Raw genomic sequence first — 25,542 nt, 5'->3', positions numbered from 1 at the left:
GACCAAACCAGTTGCAATTCCCTATGAATTTTACTGAAGAAAACCTGTGACAAAGGGACTCGTGGCAAACGAGTCCTTCTGATATGAACATGGACCGAGCAGTGATACTTTCACTGGCTGGAAAGTGGATGTTGGTTCTCTGGGTAAGATTTGGGACTGGGAATTTCATCCACTTTCCCATCGCAGTCCTGCCACAGATTTCCTTGTTGAACTAAGCAAGTAGTTAATGGCTTTGGCCTCTGTTTTTACTGTTCACAAAATGGGATTCTGATCCCTTCCTCCCGAGGGTCTGTGAGGTTAAGTAAAAGGATGTTTATAAAGTGACCTCATATTGTTCTTATGGAAGAGGTGCAGTTTCAACAATTTCAAACATAATCTCAGCATAGAGTGTAGTATGGATATTACATTTACTTACACAGCAATGCTGCCATGCATATATGCTTTCTTTCAGTGGTCACATGCAAGGATAGCAGGATGGTCTGTGCAAGTCCTTTCTTGGGGGATAGGGAGAGGGACCACAGGCACCTCACTGATAGCAGTCACCCCTTGCTGCACTGATGCCCTGACACTGTGTGAAAACTGGGTGAAGTTTCACTAGTCCACACCGCCCCTGCCTGCTGGGAAACATTGAGGGATGGTGTGAGCACCTCCTGGTGAGCACTGTTCCTGCAGTGCACATGGGATGGTGTCCCTGCCTCTCCTTCTTACTCTATGTGACCGTGGTTCCTGTTGTGCACACCCCTCCTCTGTTAGCAAACATGCTCCTTGGGCACATAGATATCTCCATTCTTAACTCTTGTTCTGCTTTCAACCTCTTTCCCCTTTGCTTTGGTTGGTGTAGTTCAGATGGTACTTTCTAAATTTCTGTCAATGAGTGCTGTTTTTTGTGCTGTCTGTTGCAAAGGCTTTTGTGCTACTTGGTCTCACCATTCCCCCCTCCTGTTTTCGCAAAGAAAGGACGCAGCATATTGCCAGAATATACTCTCTAATAAGGCTCCTGGACAGTTGTTGCTTTCAGTCTCCGTGCACACTGCGACACACTGAACCATGGGCAAGGGAACAAATGAACCGTACAGAGCAGAAGAGTGTGACTACTGCAGAAAGTGTCGTAGAGGCACTGTCACAGGCAGGATCATGAGAGACAAACCAATGAACTCCCACCAAAACATAGGCGCACGTTTCTGCTCTCACTTTCTCTTAGGCAGCCTCCGCGTGTAGAGCGCGTGGAGGGGCGTGCGTGTAGGTAGGAACACGGTGGGAGGTGGAATTGGAGCAGACGTGACTGATTTATGGCAGGAGTTTCCTTTACAGTCATAAGGGGAATTTTGCTTGGTCACAGCAAGCTTGAACCCTCATGAAACAGAGTGAATCATTTGATGTTAAAATAAAACAGAAAATGCAGGGGGAGGGGCATGGCTGTTTTTTTTTTTTTTTTTAAATAACGTTAAAATTGTTTCCTTTGGTGCTGGCTTCTTAAATTGGAATGTGATCCAGAATAGTTCTTGTGTGCAAGCCAACATTTGTTTTAAGAATTTTTATTGTCTTCTTTCCCGCTCCCCTCTCTCCCTCCTGCCCTCCCCTCTGCTCTGCAGATTTACACTGACTGGGCTAACCACTACCTAGCAAAATCTGGCCACAAGCGGTTGATCAAGGATTTGCAACAGGACATTGCAGATGGAGTTCTGCTAGCAGAAATCATCCAGATCATCGGTAAGCTCAGGGTTCAGAGAAGCACTGAGAGCTGACTCTATGCATGGGGGAATATATAATTCAAGTTGAATGTATTTAACAATAAGATGAACCCTGAATAATACAATTTGACTGGGTCCATATGTCTCTGATATTTGTGTGGTTCATCCTTGTCTTAATTAAAAAATATGTTTATGTGAGCATGTTTGGAAGTGGCTGTTTAACCATACTTTAAATGGCCAGAACTGTATCTTACACACTTTGAATTGTCAGAAATGAATGCTCCATTAAACCATATGTCTCCCATGTGTGCATTTTGTTAGTTGGAGTGGTTCATACTTTCTGGGCTGTCTTGAAACTGTATCCTGACCCTGCAAAGACAATTGTGGAAGATTTCATGTCAGCAGTTATTTTGCAGGGGCTGAAGAATTAGCAGCGACCTCCTTCGCACTTCCCACTTTGCATGATTTGGCATGTGGAAGCAACTGCTGCTAACAAGAGTGTTGTTACTGTGCGACCGAGCTTTACTTAGAAAGGAGCTCTGTGTCAACAAAACCCTGTGCACTTTATTGCTGTGTCTTTTCTGCTCTTCCTTTTTTTTTTTTTTAATTACTTTTTTATTTTCTTTGTGTGTGTGTGTGCTTTTTGTTTTGTTTTGTTTTGCTGGGGGGTGGAGGAGAAAGTTTTATCTCCTGGTTTACTTCTTTCTCACCTCACTGTTTTGTTTAGCAAATGAGAAGGTTGAAGATATCAATGGCTGTCCCCGGAGCCAGTCTCAAATGGTAAGAAAAAAATACATTTTTAGTTTGTGTTGGCACTTCTACAGTTTTCTAAAATGCTTTTTAAAGATTTACTTAAGCTGTGCATATTCTGTCCCATATTTAACATACAGTCTTAATTCTCACATACTATTCCTGGAACTTGTTTTTTACACATATACTTTGTGTTTGGATCTTCATTTTTGTGTTAGCTAACTTTGGGAACTGAGGTAACTCAGCAGCAAAACTTCATGAGTACTAATTAATCCAGAACTGCTTTAGTGAACCTGTTCTTCTCCTGATTATCCAGATAATTTCATTTAACTTCATTTTTAAGGGCAATAAATCCAAGAACAAATTTCTAAGTGGAGTCTTTGTGTCTGGAAAACTGGTTTGATGAACAAGACTTGCCAAATTATTTCTGAATATAAATAGCCTTTTGGATTGTCCACTGTAAAGTCCAGTTAGATGCACTGACTCCAAGACTTTCAGAAATAGCACTTTAGTCATATAGCTTTCTGAGATATAGCTGGCAGCTGCTTAAAGACATTTTAATATGCTCAGGCAACAAGCATTTTGTAACTGTGATTCATATGGAGTCTGATTAATCTTGTGCTGTGTTTATGGTTAGTAAACTACATTTAATAAGATAAATCCTCATTGGAAAGCTGTAGAACTGGCAGGTACAAAATCTGAGCATCAGTAACATCACCATGCATTTACTGAATCATTTACAATTACAACATTCTCCCCCATGCTGTGGACTTTGCCTGTCTGTTCACATCCAAATGCTATATGAATAAGGTGTGCTTATGAATATAGTGTAGCTGGCAAGGATTTCAGAGTATCATGGTTTGGAGGAGTTTGCATAATAGCAAACTGCTGAAGGTTGGCTTAAAAGTGGGAATGGAATACAAAAATGTTGCATTTATTCAGTGTGTTTTTAAAAAGTGGAAGGTATTTGCAGTGTTTTCTGCAAAGCTGTGAAAGGAAAAAAATAGAATTCCAGCAAAATGCATGTCTTTTTTTTTTTTTTTTTTTTTTTTTTTTTCCCATTCTTACTTTTTATAGAATGTGGAGGTTTAGAATAAGTTTCTTTTCTTGCTTTTGGGCTTTTTGAAAGTCCACAGTAAGAATATAGGCAATTTCCTTAATAATAGTTATTATTTTAATTACTCATATTACAGCAGCACCTAGTGGCCCTGGCTGAGAACTTTGGGAACGCCAGTGTGGAACTCTAATATTACACACACAGATGGAGAGATAATCACTCCTTACTCTAATCACATTAAAACCTGCCATTCCAGACAGACAAGACAAACAAGAAGAGACAAAAGCACAGAAAAGTGATATTATTTCCCCAGGTTATGTAACTGGTTAGTGACCATCTAGCATTGCTGAGGGACCCACCACTCTGATATATATCTAACTTCATTTCCATGAGACAAAGCCAAGGTACAGGGAGAAATATTCTCTCAATAATAGTTTGCACAATGTTTGCATCTAAAAAAAAAAAAAAAAAAGGTCTTAAGGGTCTTCCTTCCTCATTGACCAGAAAATCTTTACATGGCATATGGGATTCTTGATTCTATCTCTATCTCTAGTGCAGTATAGGGAAGCGTGGTTCTGCAATAGTACCTTAGTACCTGCAGGGTTCTCTTTGGTCTGTATTCTGCCTCCTGCAAGCAGAACTCTGAACTCAGCCAGACCACAGAATATGTCTCAGGTGCTCTGCCTCTCAAATGGGGTGCTTTGAACACTCCTGTACACCATCATGCATCAGTACTCGCACAGTGCTAAAGCATCAGTTCAACTACTAGAAATAGTAATTTCTAGTAATTCAGTCACTTTCCTTTTTTACCTCTACAGTCAGATCATTTTCCTGCCTTTTGAAATACCAATTTTATCCCGCTGATTTCTTTAACTGTGATAGGAAAGTTAAAGTGTACTAGAGTACACTTTAAAGTAGTTAAAGTAGCTCAAATTTGTCAGCTTTCTTCCAAAATCTCTCAGAGACCCCAGGTATTAAGTCTGCTCTTCGTTTGTCTCATTTGGATTGTGAACTGATGTGGCCTAGCAGAAAGCAATATTTTATCACGTTTTCAGGTATTTCCCATGACAGTTCTCAATTTTGTTAGCCTATTAGACAATGATAAACCAAATCTCTTCTTGTAGCAGTGAACTCCTGCATATTTGTAATATTCAGGAAAAAAAAAAAAAAAAAAAGTAAAAAAAAAAAAAAGTAACTGTTCAAAGCTAGTTTACATATCTGAAATAGGCCAATATGTAATAATGTGCCCTATTGGGATTTTTCAGAACATCAGCCATCAAATCAGCAGTAATCAAGCTATTCCTATAAACATGCTATCCACTCATTCAGTGCTATGATACTCCTGAAAGTATGTTAGCCATTCATTCATTCGTATTCCTATGCATATTAGCCATTCACCCACTGCCTTCATTTCAACCTTTTTAGCTTATAAACCTCAAGAATCCCACCACCCTTCTCTTTCACATATGTTTTCATGATCCTTGCTCTCATAACTTGCAATTAAGAAGAAATGTTTTCTGTATTCATTTGCTATTTGATACCCTTCCCAGGAGGTGATGTCTAAGACATTTTATTAGCTTAAGTTAGAGAACACTGACATGGATTGTCTGCTGCTGGGAATACTTGATATGCCCTGTAGATGATACCTATATCAATTCATAATTAATCATTACCAATAGTCCCAGGTTCTGTTTCACTCACCATTTGGATTTCCTCTTGCCATTAGCTTCATCTTTCGAAAGATTTTTGAAGTATCTCAGTTCAGCGGTTAGCAAAATTCATAAACATATTTTCATGTTTATTTTTAAAATGTTTTAAATGTTTCTCTTTTAGTTTTCTTCTAGTTAAGTCTGTTGTAATGTCTTGCACTCTGCTCTCATATTGGCAGTGATACAGAAAAAAATTGTAGACCAGTTGAACCAGCTCCACAGGTCCAAGTTCATAAAAATTAAAACTTGTAAACTTCGGCAGCATCCAGTTTTTATATAGTTAGCTTTACCAGAATCCTCATGGCTGTCATTAACTTGTGAGATTTGAGATTTGCTTCTCTGCTGGATAAATCTGTTGTGGTAAAATGATTTTGGTATTTACTATTAAGGGTTAAAATAAAAATAAGGATTTAGAAGTCTGTTTATTAGAATATACATATACAAGCTTTTAGAGATTTTTTTTTTTCATCACAACTATCTCATTCAAGGAGGAATATGTCACTCGAGACTTTTTTTTTTTTTTTTTCAAATCTCTTTCCTTCAATGGAAAAAATGATGCCACATTAATCTTTTTGGAAGTCTATCAGTTAATGAAACCTAGATTATTTTTTTTTTTTCTTTTAAAAGAAAACAAAAGTCTTTCAATGATTTACATTTTGATGAAATAAAATTATAGTTCCTTTCTGCTTGTTTATAATAAATTTGTTTCTTTAATTTCTGTTGAAAATCCTGCCATCATTAGAAAAAACAGGAGAGTATTTTGGATAGAAAATACATTGTAAAGCTTTTCTATAATGGTTCAAAAAGATAGAATTCATATATATTTCTTCTGAACATATTAAAAAATGTACTGAAAGATCTCCAGTGTTTTTTCTCTAAACAGATCATATCAAAGATGTTTCAAGAATATGAAATATCATTTGTAATACATTTTAGGAAAAATGCAAGAGAATTAAAGTGTTGGACTGAAAATCTTTTTGTGGTGACAGTACTGTCCCTTGACAATTTTGAAAAACTAACATTGAATATTGCTGTTCTTTCTTCATGCAGTCTGTGGTGCTTTCAGCTGCACAAATAGTAAAATAAAGTGAAAGTTACAAAAATTTTGAACATATATATTTTTTTTCACATTGATTTTTTCTTAAGATTGATGTTGTTTTACTATCATTTTTTCTTCCTTGGAATTAGCTCTTACTAATTCCCATGGGAACTGTGTTCCAGTACACATCTATGTAAAAAGGCATTCTTAATTGTAGCTGGTAACAGGGCTTTTCTAATATATATTTAAGGGCAGGAAAGACCCTTTTTATGAAAAGACTCCTAACATAGGAGACTTTAATGCATTTAATGAAGACTATTTTTTTTTTTTTTCATTTTGTCAATCTTATCTTTGGCACTGTTTCCTACCAGATTGTAAAACCATGCTTCAAAGATAATTTTTACAGTTTGGGATACACACATGCTGCAGTCCAACAGAGGGAGTTGTGTTCAATGAAAATACAGGTCTTGCTTACCACATCCTGGATATCAGAGTGTTAGAAAAGGTGTTAGAGTTGTAGCGCATTGCCAAGTGGATATGAACTTTTAGTAAAAATCTGTAGTTATCAGAGCTGACACTTTCTTTGGAGAAGTAGTAGTGTATTTGATACAAATGGGAATCAATGGGACCATGTGCCTCACAAGTAAGATTGTTTCTACAGTATTGTATTTCATTTCATTAACAATACCTTTTAAGAGATGTTAATAAATTGAAAATGCTTCAGTAAAAAGCTACAAGAATATATGTAAAAATTGTGTAGTTTAGCAGGAAGGTGGTGGGAGGTCCCTGCTTAAGCAGGGAACATCTTTGTGATAGAGAGAACTTTCTGTAACATAAAAAGTGTATGAAGTCTGAACCTGAAGTAGGACAAAGTGAACATGTCTATACAGGTAAATGTTGTTTGGTGATGTATTGGGTGCTTCCTAGTGTTTCTGCAGTCCCACAACTTCTATCCCTCTCATGCCAGCCACCAACTCCACCCCTCCAGCTCCTTTTTTGCTCACATGCTTAGGTTTTCCACCAGAGGAAGCCAAGGTTACAGGTTGATGAGGTGCTCGCAAATCACTTCTTAGCAGAGTCAGAGTGTGAACAGGATGAATAGGAACTGCTAAATTGATGAACAGGAAACTGGAACTGCTAAATGTGCCACAAAGTATACCTGCCCTACAGTATGTACACTTTCCTTAGTATTCTTAAGTATCCTGCTGTCACACTTCCTCAGACAGGGATGTGCTGTGCAGACACTGCTGAGCAGCATCCCTCAGTATCCAGGAATGTTAATATACAAGGAGGAGAATATTGTTATTAGCATATTATGTCTAAAAATTGTTTGTAAAGCATAGCACTGTTTGGTATAAAAGAAGTGTGGTATGTTCTAAGGCCCATGGAATTTTATATGAGATTGTGTGGGTTTTGTTATGTGGAGCTCTATGAGGACTGGGAAGCTTGGAAATGTCATCCCTATTTTCACTGTCAAGTGGGCCCACATGTGAGCTCTTCCTCTCTGCTCAGTGCTGAATGCTGCAAGAATCTTCTGGCTTTACTAAGCAGTTTTTGGCAAGATTGGCCATAGAGGCTCAAGATGTATGACCCAAGATATTCATTCTATGCTTTCTAGCAGATCCAGGTGAGCGTTCCACACAAGTGTAACACATACAAATATATACTGAAAGTTGGCTGTGTGTAGAAATTGTTTCATTACTAATGGAAGTTCAGTATGACTTTTAAAAAGTAATCCCAGCTCCTTTATTGTGTGGGCCAGTTTCTTCCCCCAGTGATCTCCTTTTTTAAAAATTCTGACTGTTGCCCCATGACTATCAGTGCATCTTCACAGATTTCATGACTGGCTGCTGTAAAAGTCTTCTGAAAATACAAAGGAATGAGAGACTCAAGTTTTGTGTTTTCCAGATTTGGTGTGCTTAAATGAACAGAACACAAGTTAGTAATCTCTATTATTTCTCTAAGTATTTCTGCAGTGCCTGCTTGTGCACTTAGTTTTCAGAAATGAAATGAATAGCCTGAAGTGTATTAATCAGAGTGTATATACCTCCAAGTGATCGGGTCTAAAAAAAGTAAACATATTTCCATGCTAAAAAAAAAAAAAAAAAAAAAAAAGAGGAGAGTAACATTTTCCTTTCAGATTTTCAGTAATTTGTTTCCATTGGTTCAAATGGCACTTCTGTGAGATGGAACTGGGGGCCAGAGAGGCCAAGGATCACTCATAAGTTGTTTCTTGGAGAAGCCCATAAAATCCATTAAAAACTTTTCATTAAGAATGAAAATCGAGGAAAAACAAGGAAAAACTGAGTTATTGTGAGTAAAAACAGCTTTTAAAAATACAGACTATAATTCACCTCCCCCAAAGATCTGTGCTTGTAAGTGACTCATGATGTGCAAAAAGGAAAAGGGATGAATAGTAAAATGAAAAATCTTTCAAACTGTTACTCAGGATAATGAAATCTAAATCTAGTGGTGAAGTTGCAAAAGGATCTTGCAATTCAGAATAAAAAGGTGTGATGAACTTCTATTCTTCTTTACCAGAGAGGTGTTAACAAATACACATAGAGTTTTCTCAGTAATGAGCTGATGGCTCTTTTACTGGGAAATGCAGTTTGCATAAGAGAAAGGACAAGGCCTCAGCTGGTACAAATCTCTGTTAAAAATAAATAAATAAATAAATATAACCAAGAGGAATGGCACCTTGCAATATTGTCAGGATGGTTTCAAAACCTTATTTCCCTATCCTCTGTGATAGGCAAAGGGAATCTGGGATTCAATAGAGTAGCTCTCAAAAAGGGTAGAAAACCAAGTACTTTCAGGTGATAAGTTCACAGCATGTTGTCTAGGTAAGCGATCGCAGTAAAACTTGAGGGAACAAAACAAAAACAACAACTACAACAAAAATAAAAACAAATTAAAAAAAAAAAAAAAAAGAGTAATTAAATTCTGAACTCCTGCAAGAGGTTTCCTGTGTTTAAAGGTAGGAAAGCCCATATTTTAGCTGCGTTACATAGAAAAAATCTATAAGATAAAACTATAGCTTGGGAAGGGGGAGGTGGGGCGATGCTTAAAGGAGAGCAAACAAAGAATATACAAAGGTGTTATGTAAACGACTGCATAGAAAGGATGAGAGGAATATTAAGAACTTGGCTCAGATAGGCAACTTGTTAGAAAGGTGACTTTAATTTGCATGAGATTATGCAGATCTGGAATAGAAGAAAAATAACATCAACAACAACAACAACAACAACAATAATAATAATAATAAAGATTCTCCTTCCTGTGACACTATACGTGTATTCTAGATCACTCGTTATTTAGCATGACCACATTGGGAATATACATACGTTATTCATTTTGCCAGAGAAGTTTTCCAATGTACAATATCACAAATAGCACCTAGGGGCCTCTACCTTTGCATACAGCCATGAAAAAGCTGGTTATCGTAATTTCTTCTCCATTTGATCAGCTTTCTGGGAACACCATTATATATATACTGTATATTCTATTATATGCTGTATAACATTATCATGGGAATTTCCTTTATCATCTTAGAATTCCCCTCTGCTCTGCAAGTCTTCTGAAATTTCTTCTCTCCTACTGAGTAGATGTATTTCTGTATAGTTATATAGCTTTTTCCTCATGGGATTCAAGAAATGAATGACAGAAGTTGTTCATCTCATAGAGCCATTGTAGTATCCCTACAGTTTAAGATAAATATAGTTCCCTAGGATGTTGAAAACCCTGGAAATGAGGATGTGCAGCCTTATTTCCAGCTGATTGAAAGCGACAGCCGCAGCTCCAGGGATGTCTGCTAAGTTCAGAAGTTTATCACAGCTTGGAAGCCTGTAGTGGCAAACTGTCCCCATGTGTCATAGGAGGATTCCTTGTTCTCCCTGCATCTTTAACAAAACAAGCCTGTATTGTACAATGCCACAGTAATTAAGAATAGCTGTCACTTTTGCAGTGGTTCCCTGGCTACACCCTCTGCAACTAGGGAGCATAGCCATTTTGGTCTCCCTCGCACCATCTGATCTTTGAGGCATCTTTTGACTGGTAAAAATAATTTTAGCAAAGAGACAATAACGTCAGTGCTGGCTAAAGTATTAACAGTGTATGTGCTCCAGGTTCCATCTGAAACCATGTAGTTTACCCCTTCATCTTGACATATTTCATGAATCTGTCTCTTTTCCTCTGGTTTCATCTGTGTCTACAAGGATACTGGTGCTGGTTCCAACTGTCTTCACAGTACTTTATTCATTTTCTTCTCCTCAGTGAAGAATGGTCTGGAGTATTCCCTATATTGCCTATTTGCTTCGTGTAATATTGCTACCCTTCCTACTGTCACCTGTCAGGTGCACTATAAACGACCTGGCCACAAGATAAGCAGTGGTGTCCATGTTACAACTGAAATTCTCTCATGACCTTCTGCCATCTTGGAGATCTGTTATGTCTCAAGCACACCTTGATCTGCATAATTAAAAGTCCTCATTTGATTTTTGTTCCAATTAATTATACCAGAGTTTGGACAATGAAATAGACCAAAGGGCTTTAGGTTGCTCTTGATAACTGCCCAAGTTGTCCATGCCTTCATGTGGCCTCAAGCTGGGGTGTTACCAAGAAGTGGAGGTGGGGAGGCTGGTGGTGGTGGTATGTGGACATTTTGCTTTCAGTATAGCTAAGCCTGTTCCTGCATGCAATTCTTCCCTGGTCTTTGTAAGCAGTGGTTGAAGTATCATGCTCCCCATTCCCTGGGAAGAATTTGTCATGGTAATGCACAGCTTATACATACTCTGGCGTCCCTCCTACCAAGGATTTACTTACCACTTAATTCTGCATTTCTGAATCTAGCTCTTGTGGTTTGGCAGAGTACAGCCTCATGCAATTCTTATTTTAGGATTGTGGGTAAAAAACCATTGGAGTCACATTGGTGGCAAATACTTCTCCCAGTCTCCTCTCTCTTACCTTATAACAGTGGCAGTTCTGGATTGAAGCAAACAAGACTGATCCAACATCTAAGCAGGTTCTTAACAGATACTTATCAAAGGAATGATGACATAATACATTTTCAGACTTCCTATTTTCATAGAATCATAGAATCACAGAATGGTTAGGGTTGGAAGGGACATAAAAGACCACCTAGTTCTAACCCGTTCTGCCATGGCCAGGGATGCCACCCACTAGATCAGGCTGCCCGGGGCCATGTCCAACCTGGTCTTGAACGTCTCCAGGGATGAGACATCCACAACTTTTCTGGACAACCTGTTCCAGTGCCTTTCAGCACTCTCAGTGAAGAATTTCCTCCTAGTATGTAATCTAAATCTACCTTTTTTTAGTTTAAAACTGTTTACCCATATCCTATCACTATTTGCCCATTTAAAAATCCATCTATTTTATAAACCTCTTTTAAGTACTGAAAGGCTGCTATGAGGTCTCCCCAGAGCCTTCTTTTCTTCAGGCTGAACATCCCCAGCTCTCTCAACCTTATAGAAGTGGCGCTCCAGCCTTCTGATCAGCTTCATGGCCCTCCTCTGGGCCTGCTCTAACAGGTCTAAATCCTTCTTGTGCTGAGGGCCCCAGAACTGGATGCAGCACTCCAAGCAGGGCCTCACAAGGGCAGAAAACAGGCGGACAATCACCTCCCTCGACTTTCTGGCCACACCTTTTTTGATGCAGCCCAGAATGCAGTTGACCTTCTGGGCTGCAAGTGTGCACTGCTGGCTTGCGTCAAGTTTTTCCTCTACCAGAACCCCCAAGTCCTTCTCTGCAGTGCTGCTTTCAATGATTTCTTCTCTCAGTCTGTACTTATGTCTGGGATTGGCCAGATTCTGATAGTAGCTGATGAACATTTGCATGTGTTGATGCAAGTGTTGAAGACTGAACATTTCCTGGTGGTAGTTTCAAGTAGATGATTTTTAACTTAACTAGCAGTGCTTTCTGAGATTCTTCAATGGGTAGGTGGTGTGCATTAAATGTATGTCCTCACTGGAGTTCCCAGGGAAGCACCAAAGACTGTTACAGCCAGAAGCATGCCTTAACTGTCCTTCTGAAGACAGCTGGACAAGTCCTCTCATTTCAAAGACGTTCAGACTGTAAATCTCCTCTTTGAGAATCAGCCGCATTCCCATCCCTTCCCCAGTGACTGGCCTCACTGATCCAGAGAAGAATTTCTTGGACACGTTTGCCACATCCCATCAATTGTAATGCTCTGTGCAGTGTGCAATGTACAAGATAGTTTCCAAGTGTGTACAATTTGTTTTCCATACAATGAGTGTTCAAACTGACTGTCCCATTTAAATCCCCAGTATTTCTTTGGTTGATGATAGGAATGTAGCCACTAAGATGCATTTCCATTTAGGAATACTGTCCAGGTTTATAGGTCCCTGAAGCTTATTTCTGCTGTCTGAGAACTTCTATGGCATACCATTCATACATCATTTTTGGGAGCTCAAAGTAGAAAGAAATGATTTTTAAGACTTCCACACTTGTATTCATGTCACCACCCAGAAATAACGGAGATGATATCAGGAACAAGCCAGGAACAAACTTCCCTCTCCTCTGTGCAGGGAATTGGCACTCTGCTAAACCAGCACAGTGAGCATCAAGTTATACCTCACTGCCTTTAATTTGCTTTTGTTGTTGTTCATTTGTTTTTGTTTTAGACATCAACAAACCCTTTTCTATGAACTTTTGTATGCCTTAGTGGAGGGTCAGGGCTTTTTTGTGTAATCCTGTATTGCTAACAGTAATGCATATAGGTATATCAACTGTCTAAATATACAAATAAATAATGCAAATTGAAAATCAATTACAGTAAATAACCTCTCCTTCAGCAGTAGAAATTTAAGCTTATCTTATGCTTGCAGGTGCAATTACCTGGACATAAAGACTAGAGTACAAATAAAAATAAGAGCACTAAAAGTAGAGCTCTGTGGCACCCCAAAAGAAAAATTAAAAAGTGATCCACCTGAGGGTCCATCTAAGGATACATTATAGGTACAGATATGAATGGTGGAAATCGAGGAAGAAGAGGGGAAAGAATTTCTGTAAGGGTAAGGTTAAAGGTATTAATGTTAAAGATGACTGATATTCAAGGAGGAATGTGTTGGAAGTCTGGTTCCAAGTTTTTCTGAAAAGAGATTATTAATGGCATTAACATAGCTAATTTGAGTTAGATGAGAAGCAAATTCATTTAGCTCAGACCTGGCAGAAAGGGGAATTCAAACCGCTTTTGCAAATAGCTCTTTAAAAAAAAAAAAAAAAAAGACCAAGAAGTTGAAAGTAAATATAGATGTGGTGAGAGCTGTGCACACAAGCAGTGTAACAGTTGACCTTGTTTGGGAGACCAAACATGCTTCTATTGTGAGGGAGAGAGGAAGATAAGGAAATGATGGTAGAAATTCTAGATCTAGTAGAGGATAAAGGATAGGAAGCTTCATCTATCTTGCCTAAGGATGTTACAGACATGGAAAGGAAGGGAGGAAGGGGAGGAGAAGGCAACCAAATCATCACTTTTGTAATATGATTTGATTCTGGTTTGGCTTTTTATTAGACCTCTTTATTCTGCACTGAAACAAACAGTTCTTTCTACATCCAGAGAAGATCTGAGAACATTAAAAGAACCACAGGATTGATGACAACCTCTCTTCACAAAACAGCCCAGAGTTACTCACTCACATCAGTCAATGAGCTGCATATTCCTCTGAGTCGCTCACATTTGACTGTCTGAAGTCATAAAAGAAAATGCCACAGGAACACATCCTGGATATTATTTTACAGTGCTGGAAGAAGTACATTATTCATTAAAAAAACAAAAAAAAAATCATATGCAAGCATGTCTTCTTGTTTATGCTTAGAAATTCCCTGTCTTATTAATGCATGGAGTCACATGATGTCTAGATGTTAATGTAATAATCAGGTCATAAGACGTAGTTATATTGTGATGGTATCAGTCTCCATTAAAACTAACAAAAATTTAGACTAAGTTAGGGATGCTTGGTTAGGGCCAAGATTAAGTTTATGTACAATTTGCTTTTGCAGACAAAGACTGTTGAGAACAGAGAGATCTTTTCATTCCTTAAAATAAAAAATGTCCCCTCACACTTTTTTTTTTTTTTTCCTCCTAGGAATTCCTTGAACCTCCCTTCCTTTAATCTGTTTGTCAGTACATACATGCCACTGATGCACGACTATCTATCTGCACTCATTTCTTCTCCCAGCCCCTCAGCTATGCTTGTCAGGAATATAATTTTATCAGAGAATCATTGTGTTAAACTGTATCAGGAAGATAAAACAGTGGAGTAATTTATGCCTGAAGAATAGTGGCTGACACACATTGAAGTATTTATTGTTTGAAGAGATGCAGTTGACAATTTTGTCATTTTCTCCCATTTGTAGTTATCTTACTCCCCTCTTCAATCTCTTCCCCCCAAAAATGTCATGTGAACATTACCTGAAGTATCATAATTGATCAAATATATACTTGTGATACAGATGCTTAGACAAAGAGATGTCCGTTAATAGAAATTAACTGGAAAATTTTAACACAAACATCTATTTCAAATACATACACACTAATTGACTATGACATGCATTTTAGAAAGCACCTGTTGGTTATATTTGTCAATACATTTTTCCCAGGATAGCAGCAGCAGGATTACAGTAAATATGTGTGCTTCATGACGGTGTATTTTTATCATCTTCTATAGGGAGATTATGTTATAAATACTAGGAATGTCTAGAATGTTTACTGGATTTAAAAATAGAGAAGAAAGTGCATGATGTTTAGCTGAACAGCAAAAATACATATTTAATCTTTACAAGAAAATAAACAGTCTCTGAAGTGGTTTTCTTTTACAGTGTATCCAAACAAGACTTTTTGGTAATTTTGAGATTTTGTCAGCTTTCTAGATTTTTATCAAATGTCTGGTTATTTTGGAAATGTGGCAAAGTGCCAGTTCTGTTATGTTTATAATTGAGGACTTCCTTCTATTTAAAGATTTTCTAACCACTCCCTTTACATTACTTCTGCTTAATAATTTTTTGTGTTGTATGTTTTTTAGGAAAGGTTATTTTTCAATGTCTGTGAAGCCTTGAACTTCATCAGAGGTAGACTTTTTACATTAGAAAGTATTATTAACTATGAAGAAGAGTCTCAAGATCTCTCATTCATTTTTTTCATCCAAAGATAATTTGCCACTGCCTATCATAGAATCACAGAATGGCTGAGGTTGGCAGGGCCCTCTGGAGCCCATCTGGTCCAAGCTCCCTGCTCAAGCAGGGACACCTGGAGCAAGCTGCCCAGGACCATATCCAAATAGTATCAGTGGTGCAGTCTGCAGTTTCAGTAACATGCAAAACTCTCAAGAAACTATGTGGGTGCATGTTTTGGCATGTAGTGCACACACATGGTCCATAGGAAGTACCTTGTGTAATTCTGATAAAGCTCTTTAATTCAATACGAGCTTATTGAAAGGCATTTACGCCTTTCTTGCTCTCCCTGCCTGTCACTGGTGAGTGGAAGATTGTGGGAGCTTTGACATTCTGTGATTTTTATATTTTCTGGACATCTGTGGGAGTCTAAGATGGCCATTCTTCTCTGGAGTTGCCAGAGCTACTTTCTCTGCTCCTAGGGTGAATCCAGACTGAATTTAGAAAAGAGGTACTGAACACAGTTTTGAGATTTAAACATCAAGACCCAGAAATAATACATGAGGGCACACAGCAAGTATGAATATCGTTATCATTTATTCAATTGGACTGGGAAATCCAACCAATAGAAAGATTTTTTAATGGAGTTATAGGAACTGCACAACTGTCCATAAAATGCTGTTGGTGATGTAATGCGTAAAAAAAAAGAAGTGGACCAGAAAGCAAGTTGTGGCTTCCATTTTAATGGAATTTAATGGAATTATATTTTTTTAGGGATTTTAACTAGCACTGTTTCGGTGGAAGAGTTTGAATTGTGAATTTGGTTGGAAAGCACACTCACCTTCTCACGTGCTTAAAATTACAGTAAACGCTATCCAAAAATAGTCATGCTTTTGGAATTATTGTGTATTATATCATGCCTAGATAACCATGCTGAATCATCTTGTTGAAGCTACACATATCCAATATTTCAAAGCTTGACACTATAGCAGTAAGGCTGCAAGAAAGGAGGGTAAATAAAGTACCGCAGAATGTCTTAGTGAGATAGTGTGTTCATTACAAATCAACATGATAATAAAAACAACACTGTCTTTCAGTTGTACAAAAAAAGCTTGACAACATCCTCCTGATCTTCTACTGGAGAATAAAACACCAAAAACTTGATGCCAGATAAAGTTTTTTTGGCAATATTGCATTACATCCAGAATATAATATGATTACTACGTTAGAGATTTAGGGGAAAGAACAGAAAGAAGTTGGATAATAAAACTAATATGACAGTCCAGATGTATTTTCTCACTCTGCTCTTGAACTTTCCTTGAACAGGAGCTGCCTACATCTACTGTACCTAACTGCTAGTCTGTTTCATGGAAAGAAAGCCCACTCTGCTTGATTTTATGATGTCTTTTACGGACTCACTATTTTGGAGCACCTTGACCTTTATGCACACTAACCATCTAACCATGCCATCTAACTTTGCTTTTTTGTTAGGCAGTAATTATACCCTCAGAGTGCGCTATTCTTTGAGCTCTGTTGCAAATCCTGTTCACCTAAAGTCTTTTCCCAATGCCTTATTGCTGGCACATGGGAATGAACATGAACTGCTGCATCAGAGCTGTGGTCCATCAGGGGTCAATGTTCCTTTTCTGACAGTGCCAATGTGAGAAATATTTTAGGGAGAACAAGTGACCTTGCCAAATCTGTTTGGTCCATTCCCATCCTCTTTCCCCAGAACCTTTGCTAATTGTATTATGGAGATTAGAAGCAGGAGATTCTCTGCTTGCTTTTTCAGTATGCATTTATGCACTATCGTGATCACTATTTATTCCATGAAGTGAAGCATGCTGGATTTCTCAGAAATAAATAAATAAATAAATAAATAAATAAATAAATAAATAAATAAATAAGATTTTTCTCCTATAGTTGTGAACACAGCCATGGGACTAGATGCAGAGTAGGTATATTTCTTTCATTAACTGCACTCAGTGCTCTGTCAACCCACTTTACCCAGTCCCTGATTGTCAGGAGCCTATGGATGTGACCAGTCTGGAATGGCTTGAAATACCATCAGGAAGGTGAATCTCCGTGTTTGGTGAACACTTGTTAGTGAACTTGACTTACGCTAATTCTGAATACAAACTCTATTACAGTATTACAGCTCATGACCCTCTTACAGGCAATACTGTTAAGGTACACAAAGGTAAATTGGCTTTAGTAATTGGCTTAAGTTGGCTAGAAGTAGAACAGGCTGCTCACAAAGGCTGCTTATGTCAGCAGCATTAACAAATCCCTTTTCATGTAAAGGCTCTTGATCAGCTTAATTAAGACATTAACACAATCTTTTGTGTGTGTGTGTGTGTGTGTAACTTCTCTGTTTAAATCCACTGTGATCGGAACCTTAATACACAAATCATTAGAATACAGTACAACCAGTTTTGTTTCAGTATAAATAAATAGCATAAATACAGTAATCTATTTGGCAGCTTTCTGATGTGCAGGAATTATTTAAAACACAGGCTGAGGAATCTGCTGACCATATGATCAACAGATGATCATATGACATAAGTCAGAGCTATACTTGTTTTAAGTTGAATTTATTTTAAGTTGGCCGTGTATCCAGATATGAATTAGTCCATGCAGTGTTCTGTTTCAGTCAGTCCAAAATACATTTTTTGTTAGGACTTGATTGTATTCAACCTCACAAACTGATCTCAAATCACTTCTGCTTTTTGAAGAGTTGATATCAATTTAGATTATATGTTTACATATGCATGTCTTAGCAGTTCTTTCTGGTGGTATCCTGACCAGAACCAAACCTGTAAAGTCCAAAAAGTTGAATCTGAGAGGTCTTCCTGAAGTATAAATGTGCTTCTATTTTAGCTTCTAGCTTTTGGCTGTCTTTAATTCTATAATAATTAGAATAGGCTTTGTTTAGGCTTGTATTGTTGGCTGATTGGAACCTTGTTTGAATTATTCATACCTCTTGATTTATCTGAGTTTATTTGGAATTACAATGGGAGCGTACTGATGGCATTTCCCTCTAGGGAAAAAAATACCACAAGAATTTTCTTTGTCCCAGGGTTTCCACACTTGAGTGCTGAGACCTATTTGCATGTGAAATAAATAATAGCTCATGAAGTTAAACAGCAACAGTTCTATGTATTCTAAATGCACACATAGTCAGCTCACCAACATCCCAGTCTTATGAGCTCTTTGGTCTGTCATTCACAGACTTTTTCAGTAATTCTTCCCAATAATGACTTTAAATTGGGTTTTTGTATAAGCTTTCAGTTTATAGACAGATCAGCAGCAACAGCCCACAGCAAACGTATGTGCCAGGGTGTCTTCACTGTTCTTGTGTATGTAAGGCTTCCATTTGAATTTCTTAGCATAGTTTTGAAAGATTTATATTGTTACATTGTATAAATTAACTTATTAGAAGATTATGTGGCTCCTCCAAAGCTCAGTAAATGCTTGTTTTTCAAATAATATTGTCTGCATTTTGGAACTTGCAAACACTTGGATAACTATTTAAAACTGCTTCCTCCTACACTTGACACTTCATTGGCTACAACTGGAAGTGAAAAGACAAACAAAGTGTCTGTTCAGACCTCATTTTACAGGGTCAAGCTGGTGTTTGTATTATAACATTTAGCTAAGAATTCAAGAAAAGTCTTGGTCCTGTTGAATGTAAGAGCAGATATCCCGTTGCCTTTTGTGGATCTAGGTGCTTTTATTTTCCTTGACAGAGCATCTAGACAAAAGATCTTGTGAAGAGTTTGGAAAATGCTTCTCTTTGGTTTGGTCATATACTGAATCATATAGTATATAGCTAAGTAGGCTGCTTATGAGCATAATATTAAAATATATTCAGTCCCAATACTTCTTTGCATATCATTCTAAGTATGGTATAAAATATGATGTGCAGGTGTACTAGCCAAAGTGAACGCCTGAATCCTTCATATGCTTTTTTTTTTTTTAATTATCATTATTTTTTTAACACTAGGAAGCATAGAGATAAAACCACATAGTTTTTATTGATTTCTGATTTAATTCTAATAGTTTTAATAACCTGTGACAAAAATTCATCTTTGATTTTGTTTCTTTTGAGTTTTATTTTCCATAAGGTTTAGATCAATTTGAGTCAGTAAAATGAAGACTAAACATAAAGGAAAATCAGTGACTTATGTTATGTTCTCACATGCATGTAATTTCCCAAGGACTTGAAGTTCCAGCAGTAAGACTATATAACTTCAGATCTGCACTTTTAGAGTTTGTTAATAACAAGTATTTTTATCACTTTTATTCTGATGAGATCAATCTTCTATAAATATTTTTCAGGGTAATATGCAAAATATATCTAATTAAGAAAAACTTGAGAATGTTTATAAAATCAAAATGCCAGGAGGATAGAAAATTTGTGCCTTTCCCACACGTGCTGTAGCATTATGGCTTCTGCTGTACTCAAGACTGAGGTGTAGTCTGAAAGCATAAAGTGCATCAGGATGGACTCCATTTGCAAAATTCAAGAGATGCATTGAAATACCCCATAGTTTATCTGTTTACTTATCTTTTAAAGAATTCATCCCGTCATTGGTTGTAATTACCCTTACTTCTAAAAGCTTTTTTTTTTTTTTTTTTTTTGATGAGCTAAATGAAGTTGCTATATACTAAATTGTTCAGAAGGAGAGAACTGGAATGCTTTCAAAGGTTTAATTAAATCTGGTAAATGAGTGCTCTGTTGTAGACTCTCTTTTGACCTAATGGAGAGAAACTACTCTTTTTAAAGAAGTGTGCATTTTCATGTTGCCCTCTAATTTTCTGAAGCTGCCACACTCCATAAATATTTAGACATTGGTACCTTGCTGACTCAGAAGCATTGCATAACTAAAAAAAAAGGATGGTAGACAGACTCACTAGAGTGATGCATTGCTTTAAAAACCACTGTTTAAACAGAGTCCCTTTTATTGCTACCTTAAAAAAAAAAAAAGTCCTCCAGGGGTAGCATTTATCTTCAATTTTGTGTTCTTAGTGCATGTGTAGGGGTCTTTCACAGTGTTCACGGACTGTGGAGATGAAAGCACTAAAGCAGGGAGCTACTTTGAGACTTTAGAAAAGATTTTTTTGCCTAGTCTTTTATTTTGATCCAGGTTGTCGCAGAATCATGTTTTAGTTCTCTAAGAATTTCATGCAAGATGCTGAAATACTTTAATGGTTTTCTGAATCCAGAGCCAGGAGTTTATTCAGGGCCGAGTCCAGCACTGTATTCCAATCAAAAAATCAACACTTTCTTCTAAAAAAATCTGTAATAGCTTCCTATAATCACGTTAGAAATGATCATTGTTGTATTTTGTGCTTTACAATGTCTGCTCTAGAGACTGTTGTAGAGCAAATGTAAGATAACACATAGAAAGAAGAATGGGTAAGAAAAGATGAGAAAAGCAAGAATGCACCACTGGAGATAAGCAGAGTAAAAGTCTGTATTCTCTTAAGTGTTTTTTGGGGGTCTCTAAGTTTTTGTTTGTTTTAATGTGAGGATGTCAAGACGATGTTCATAATCATCTGTTTGGCTATCCTAAAATTATGATTAGAATTTAAACTTTTATTGAGAGTAACTGAATTGTTCATTGACTTTGTTCTTTGTTGGCATATACAAATACATACAATACACAAACACACACCAAAAAAATTGCATTTGACATTACAGAGACTCTCTCTCCTTCGCTCCAAGTTTTCCAAGCACCAGATTAGGGACAAGGTAAAATACCTGCCACACCAGCTGTCACCTTCATGTTCCTGACAGGATTGACAATAGTATGTGCCAAAAAGAATCTGTTTCCCACTGCTGCATTTTCTTAAAATCAATACACACCCCAGCTCATACTCTAACCTTAATAGTGACCTCATACATTCTTTTATCAGCATGTCAGTACATATGTATGTTGAATTTTCCAAGTATTTGGGAAGTTAACTTGCTTTACATTTCTGAATTTACTGTTCATATTTCATGTTTGGAGTGCATGCTGGAAGAATTTGGTGTGCGTGTTTCTTCATACTTGTTGGAAAAAGGAAGTGGAAGGTATTTCAGTTTTAAATAACACTATAATCCTTTTCTGAAAAACAAAACAAAACAAAACAAACAAGTAAAAAAACCCTAATAATTAAATAACTCCGGCATCATTTCCTAAAAATTTTTTTGCCTGGGAGGCCTTCTACATACCGATAGTTATTATCCTCCAAGGTAAAATTTCCCTCAAATGCCTCCAGTAAATCTTTTTTTAATTTGCATATATGGTCAATGCTGAGTTTGGAACAGTTTTTGGACTGCTGTTACATAGTTCACTGATACTTATTTTCATTAAATGATCCTTAGATTTTTGTACTGTAAGTAATTACGAGTTTGTTAGAAAATTTAAGCTAAATCTGTGTGCGTGTCAGTGGATTTTGCTTAACACCCTGAAATGTATTATAATTTCCACAGAAAAATGGAATGTCCCTTGCATCTGGGTGAGGTAACCAGCCACGTACAACAGCAAGTCAGCAGAACACACTTAATATCTCCCAGCAGGACTACTAACACCTGTTTTACTAGGGTGGGTTTTCAAATTTACGCCACCCGGTGAAACTTGACATTGCCTTGCAGTACAGTTACAAAAAAAAAAAAAAATATTACAATAAGCTATCACGTTAAATGCTCATGGGAAATAAACAATCAGAAAAAGAAATAATATAATTTTTTAGTCTCTTCTCTTCTTTGCATTTCTGCATATTTTGCTGTTGAGTTTGCTTATCTCACAATTTTCCCTTTCTTCAAGTTTCCCTCATTTCATTTGGCTTTACCCCCAATGTGAACCAAGAATTCATGGCAAATTTAATCAAGTCTGAGTAGTCATAGGTCAAGGTGACAGTGCCACATTCAGCCTGCCATACCAGCATCTTGCACAGAGACTACAAACATGAAACTAAAGAGGTTCCTAAGTAGGGTCAGTAGGTAAGTTTCCTGTTATTGCAGGCCACATTTATTTCCATCCCATTTCCATTTGGAAGTGTTTGGGTGTATTCTCTGCTCTTCAGACTGTCCCACACTGAGTAGTAGTAGTAGTAAAAACCGTCTTTTTCTTTACAGATAATAGTGCATGCAGTTTCTTTACAGGGAATCTTGATTAAAATGTAAGACTTTCAGATAGTCCTGCTCAAGAATCAAGAGCTTTTATTATGAACATATTAACACATAACTATGTTGATAAGCATGCCCAACTTTAAATGCAAAAGAGACAAGAAAGCAGATGGCTTGTATTCAGATGTGCTAAACTAGTTTAACTTGTGCAATATCAAAAGAAACCAGTTTGCTTATGTATGCTTATACTATAGCTTATGCTATACTAGACTATAATACTTGTAAAATGAGACCATAGGAGTTTACTTCCCATTGGACCCTTTGAAAGTCTTAGACCCTATTTTTTAGTTCTAGTTCTTATAGAGATACATCTGAATAATAATAATAATAGCAACAACAACAATAATAATAATGTTTCTGTAACAAGACCCTCCCCTTTGGAACACATAGGAATCACCTATTCACATATTGTGCATAACATGACAGTGTAGTGAAAATCCTATACAAATTTTTCAAATACGATTTAATGACAACTTTTCTCAGAATACAGGTAAATCATCAACAGTGTCAAATTGAACATAATGAATGCATGGCACAGAAGGATTTTTTTTTTTAATTTTCTTTTTCTGAAGAGGTGAGAAGACCTTGAATTGTGCTAAACATCTGTTTTCAAGTGAAGAACAAAAGAGAGTTCTCAATGCCAAATATTATTTCTGTGATCATTTAAGAATCACCCAGAGTTCCAAACACTATTGGAAATGTGGCATTTAAAGAATAGATAGGCAGATGGATAAAGATATTGGACTGGGTAATCCATTTTGGCATACCAGTTTTAATCTAGGATGATGTGTTGGCTTCAGCAGAAACTCCTTGGAGTAAACTGGCTAGCAGGAATGTGTGTTTGGGCCCAAGTTGCACTGTGTGAATCAACAATGAACAGAAACTGAAATAAACTTGTCTTTCTCCATCTCTCACAACAGCTTTAGGTGTAGCAGGCTATTCAAAATCATAAATTTGGCCAAAAGTAGATATTCCAGGTAGTGGAGTTTTTTTTCTTTGTTTGTTTTGCTTTTTGTTGTTGCTGTTGTTGTTTGTTTATTTTTACTTTTTGCTTCTAATAAGTATATGTGAGAATGTACGTGACCTAGTCTCATACTGCTCCCCAATATGCAAGTGAGGGTGAGAGTTTAGGCCACGTACCTTGAAATATGTTTCCATTTCTTCCAAGTCATTCCATATAACTAAGTCTACATGGACAGTTTCATACTCTTCCTGGCTCCAAAATGTGCACAAGAAATGCTTTTATCCACACATGAACATGTCTCGGTTGCTTGCCTAAATCTTTGTTCTTTTTAGAATCCACAATTAAGACCAGAGCTAAAACTAAACCAGTAGCCAGAACTCTAAAGGTAGTATTTCTCTGTCCTTGTGTCCATGTGAAAGTCAGAAATACAGATAGGATCTGCTCTTCCATTTTTAATTTTATTCATTTTATACAGGCTATGTATTGTGAATATTTAGAGTCCAGGATGCTATCTTTAATTCCTGATTTGTGTTTTTATTTGGTTTTGATTCTACTACCACTACAGAACTTGAATGAGAATACATAATTTTCTGCTTTTTAATTCATTTAAATCCATTAACTTAACATTAACATTAAATCCATATCCTGCTCATCTTAGTGATGAACATCCATACAAAAGCGAAAGAGTGAAATACAGCTCTCAAATCAGGTTAATACTCTGGGGAAAATATTTAAGAATAAATCTTGCTGGCAACATGGATTTGAAGAATATCTCGTAGCATAGTTCTAATCCCAAAAGACATCTATTCAATATTAGTTAAATAAATAAATAAACAGCCATCACAAACATTGATGAAATTTTTACAAAGCAAATCTTTTACCAGGTTTTATTTGGGGCTTTGTGTTGTGGTTCAGAATGTCAAAACACATACAGAGCTATGGAAGATAGTGCAGAATGATGTGCTGACAGAAATTACAGTTTTACATTTGATTCCAAAATAATCAAGAGAAATTTAGAAGCATATATGTGTAGAGCGTGTTCTGTTCTTCAGGACTAATCCTGCCAGAACTAGACAAATCTCAACTCACATATACGTTTATATGTTCTCATAAACTATGCTGTCATAAAGTTAACAAGAAAAAAATTAGTCAAGCCAAGATATTTTTCAGAGCTTCTTACAAATACAGAAGAAGAACATACTGTATTAGTCATCATTACTTGTCTTCTGAGTAGCCCACAATTAAATTGATGCTTGGAAGTGAAGAAAGTGTTGTCTGCCAGACAAAAGAGATGAAAGCTAGTCTTGGTAACAGCAGAATAATTATTTAAAAAAATAGACATATTCTATATGTTGAGTCACTGGTGAGTACGATCCCACAAATGAGCTCTTCCTGTAAGTCTGCAGACTGCTGGGTATTAAGTACTACTGTTTATCTACATGCAAGTCCCACAGTCTGGTTTAGTGATTTATTTCAGTCAGTAAAAATTCAAAAAGCTACCAGTCAAAAGCAGATTACCCAAAAATACAGGATGTAATATGTTACAGTAGTTTTGCAATGTATCTTCTTTGTATGCCATATAATGTAATAATAGTGTTGCAGTTGTGATATTGCTGCTTATTTGTGCATAATTGTTTTAAATATAATCCCCTAAAATGTGGGTGTAGAAATATCTTGGGACTCACTATTTATGGTGTAAGTATTTCAGATGCATTTTTCACAAGGTTATGTGTACGCACATTAAAAGGATTTGATTTACACAAGCAGCTTAATACTTTAAAAGCATAATTCAGTAGGCGTAATTTAAGAAGCATCAAATGATGTTATCTGATGATGCCTACAAATCTAAATTCCTAAATTATCATCCTCTTAGCTGAGTTTATTTGCACCAATGAAGCTGGAACTACATTTCAGAATAGGACAAATTATTTTTCATTTTTGATAAGGAAATGGTTATATTATTAGAGATGATAGTTTTTGTTTACCTCTGACAGGCAGTCTCGTG

The 25,542-nt window shown here is 36.8% G+C and overlaps 1 protein-coding gene across 9 annotated transcripts in view; it reads left to right on the top strand.

Moving 5' to 3' along the window:
• NAV3 (neuron navigator 3) overlaps nt 1-25,542 on the top strand; it is a 271,226-nt gene that overhangs the window by 78,639 nt on the left and 167,045 nt on the right. For all 9 annotated transcript variants that reach the window (XM_068669117.1, XM_068669119.1, XM_068669118.1 and 6 more), the window contains exons 2-3: nt 1,593-1,710; nt 2,419-2,471. In XM_068669117.1, coding sequence (XP_068525218.1) covers nt 1,593-1,710; nt 2,419-2,471 — 171 coding nt within the window. The remainder of the gene's footprint in view (nt 1-1,592; nt 1,711-2,418; nt 2,472-25,542) is intronic.

Source organism: Anas acuta, chromosome 1 (genome assembly GCF_963932015.1).
Source record: "Anas acuta chromosome 1, bAnaAcu1.1, whole genome shotgun sequence".
Lineage (NCBI taxonomy): Eukaryota > Metazoa > Chordata > Aves > Anseriformes > Anatidae > Anas > Anas acuta.
The sequence above is the reverse complement of the archived record's forward strand: the minus strand, read 5'-3'. Positions and strand labels throughout refer to the sequence as shown.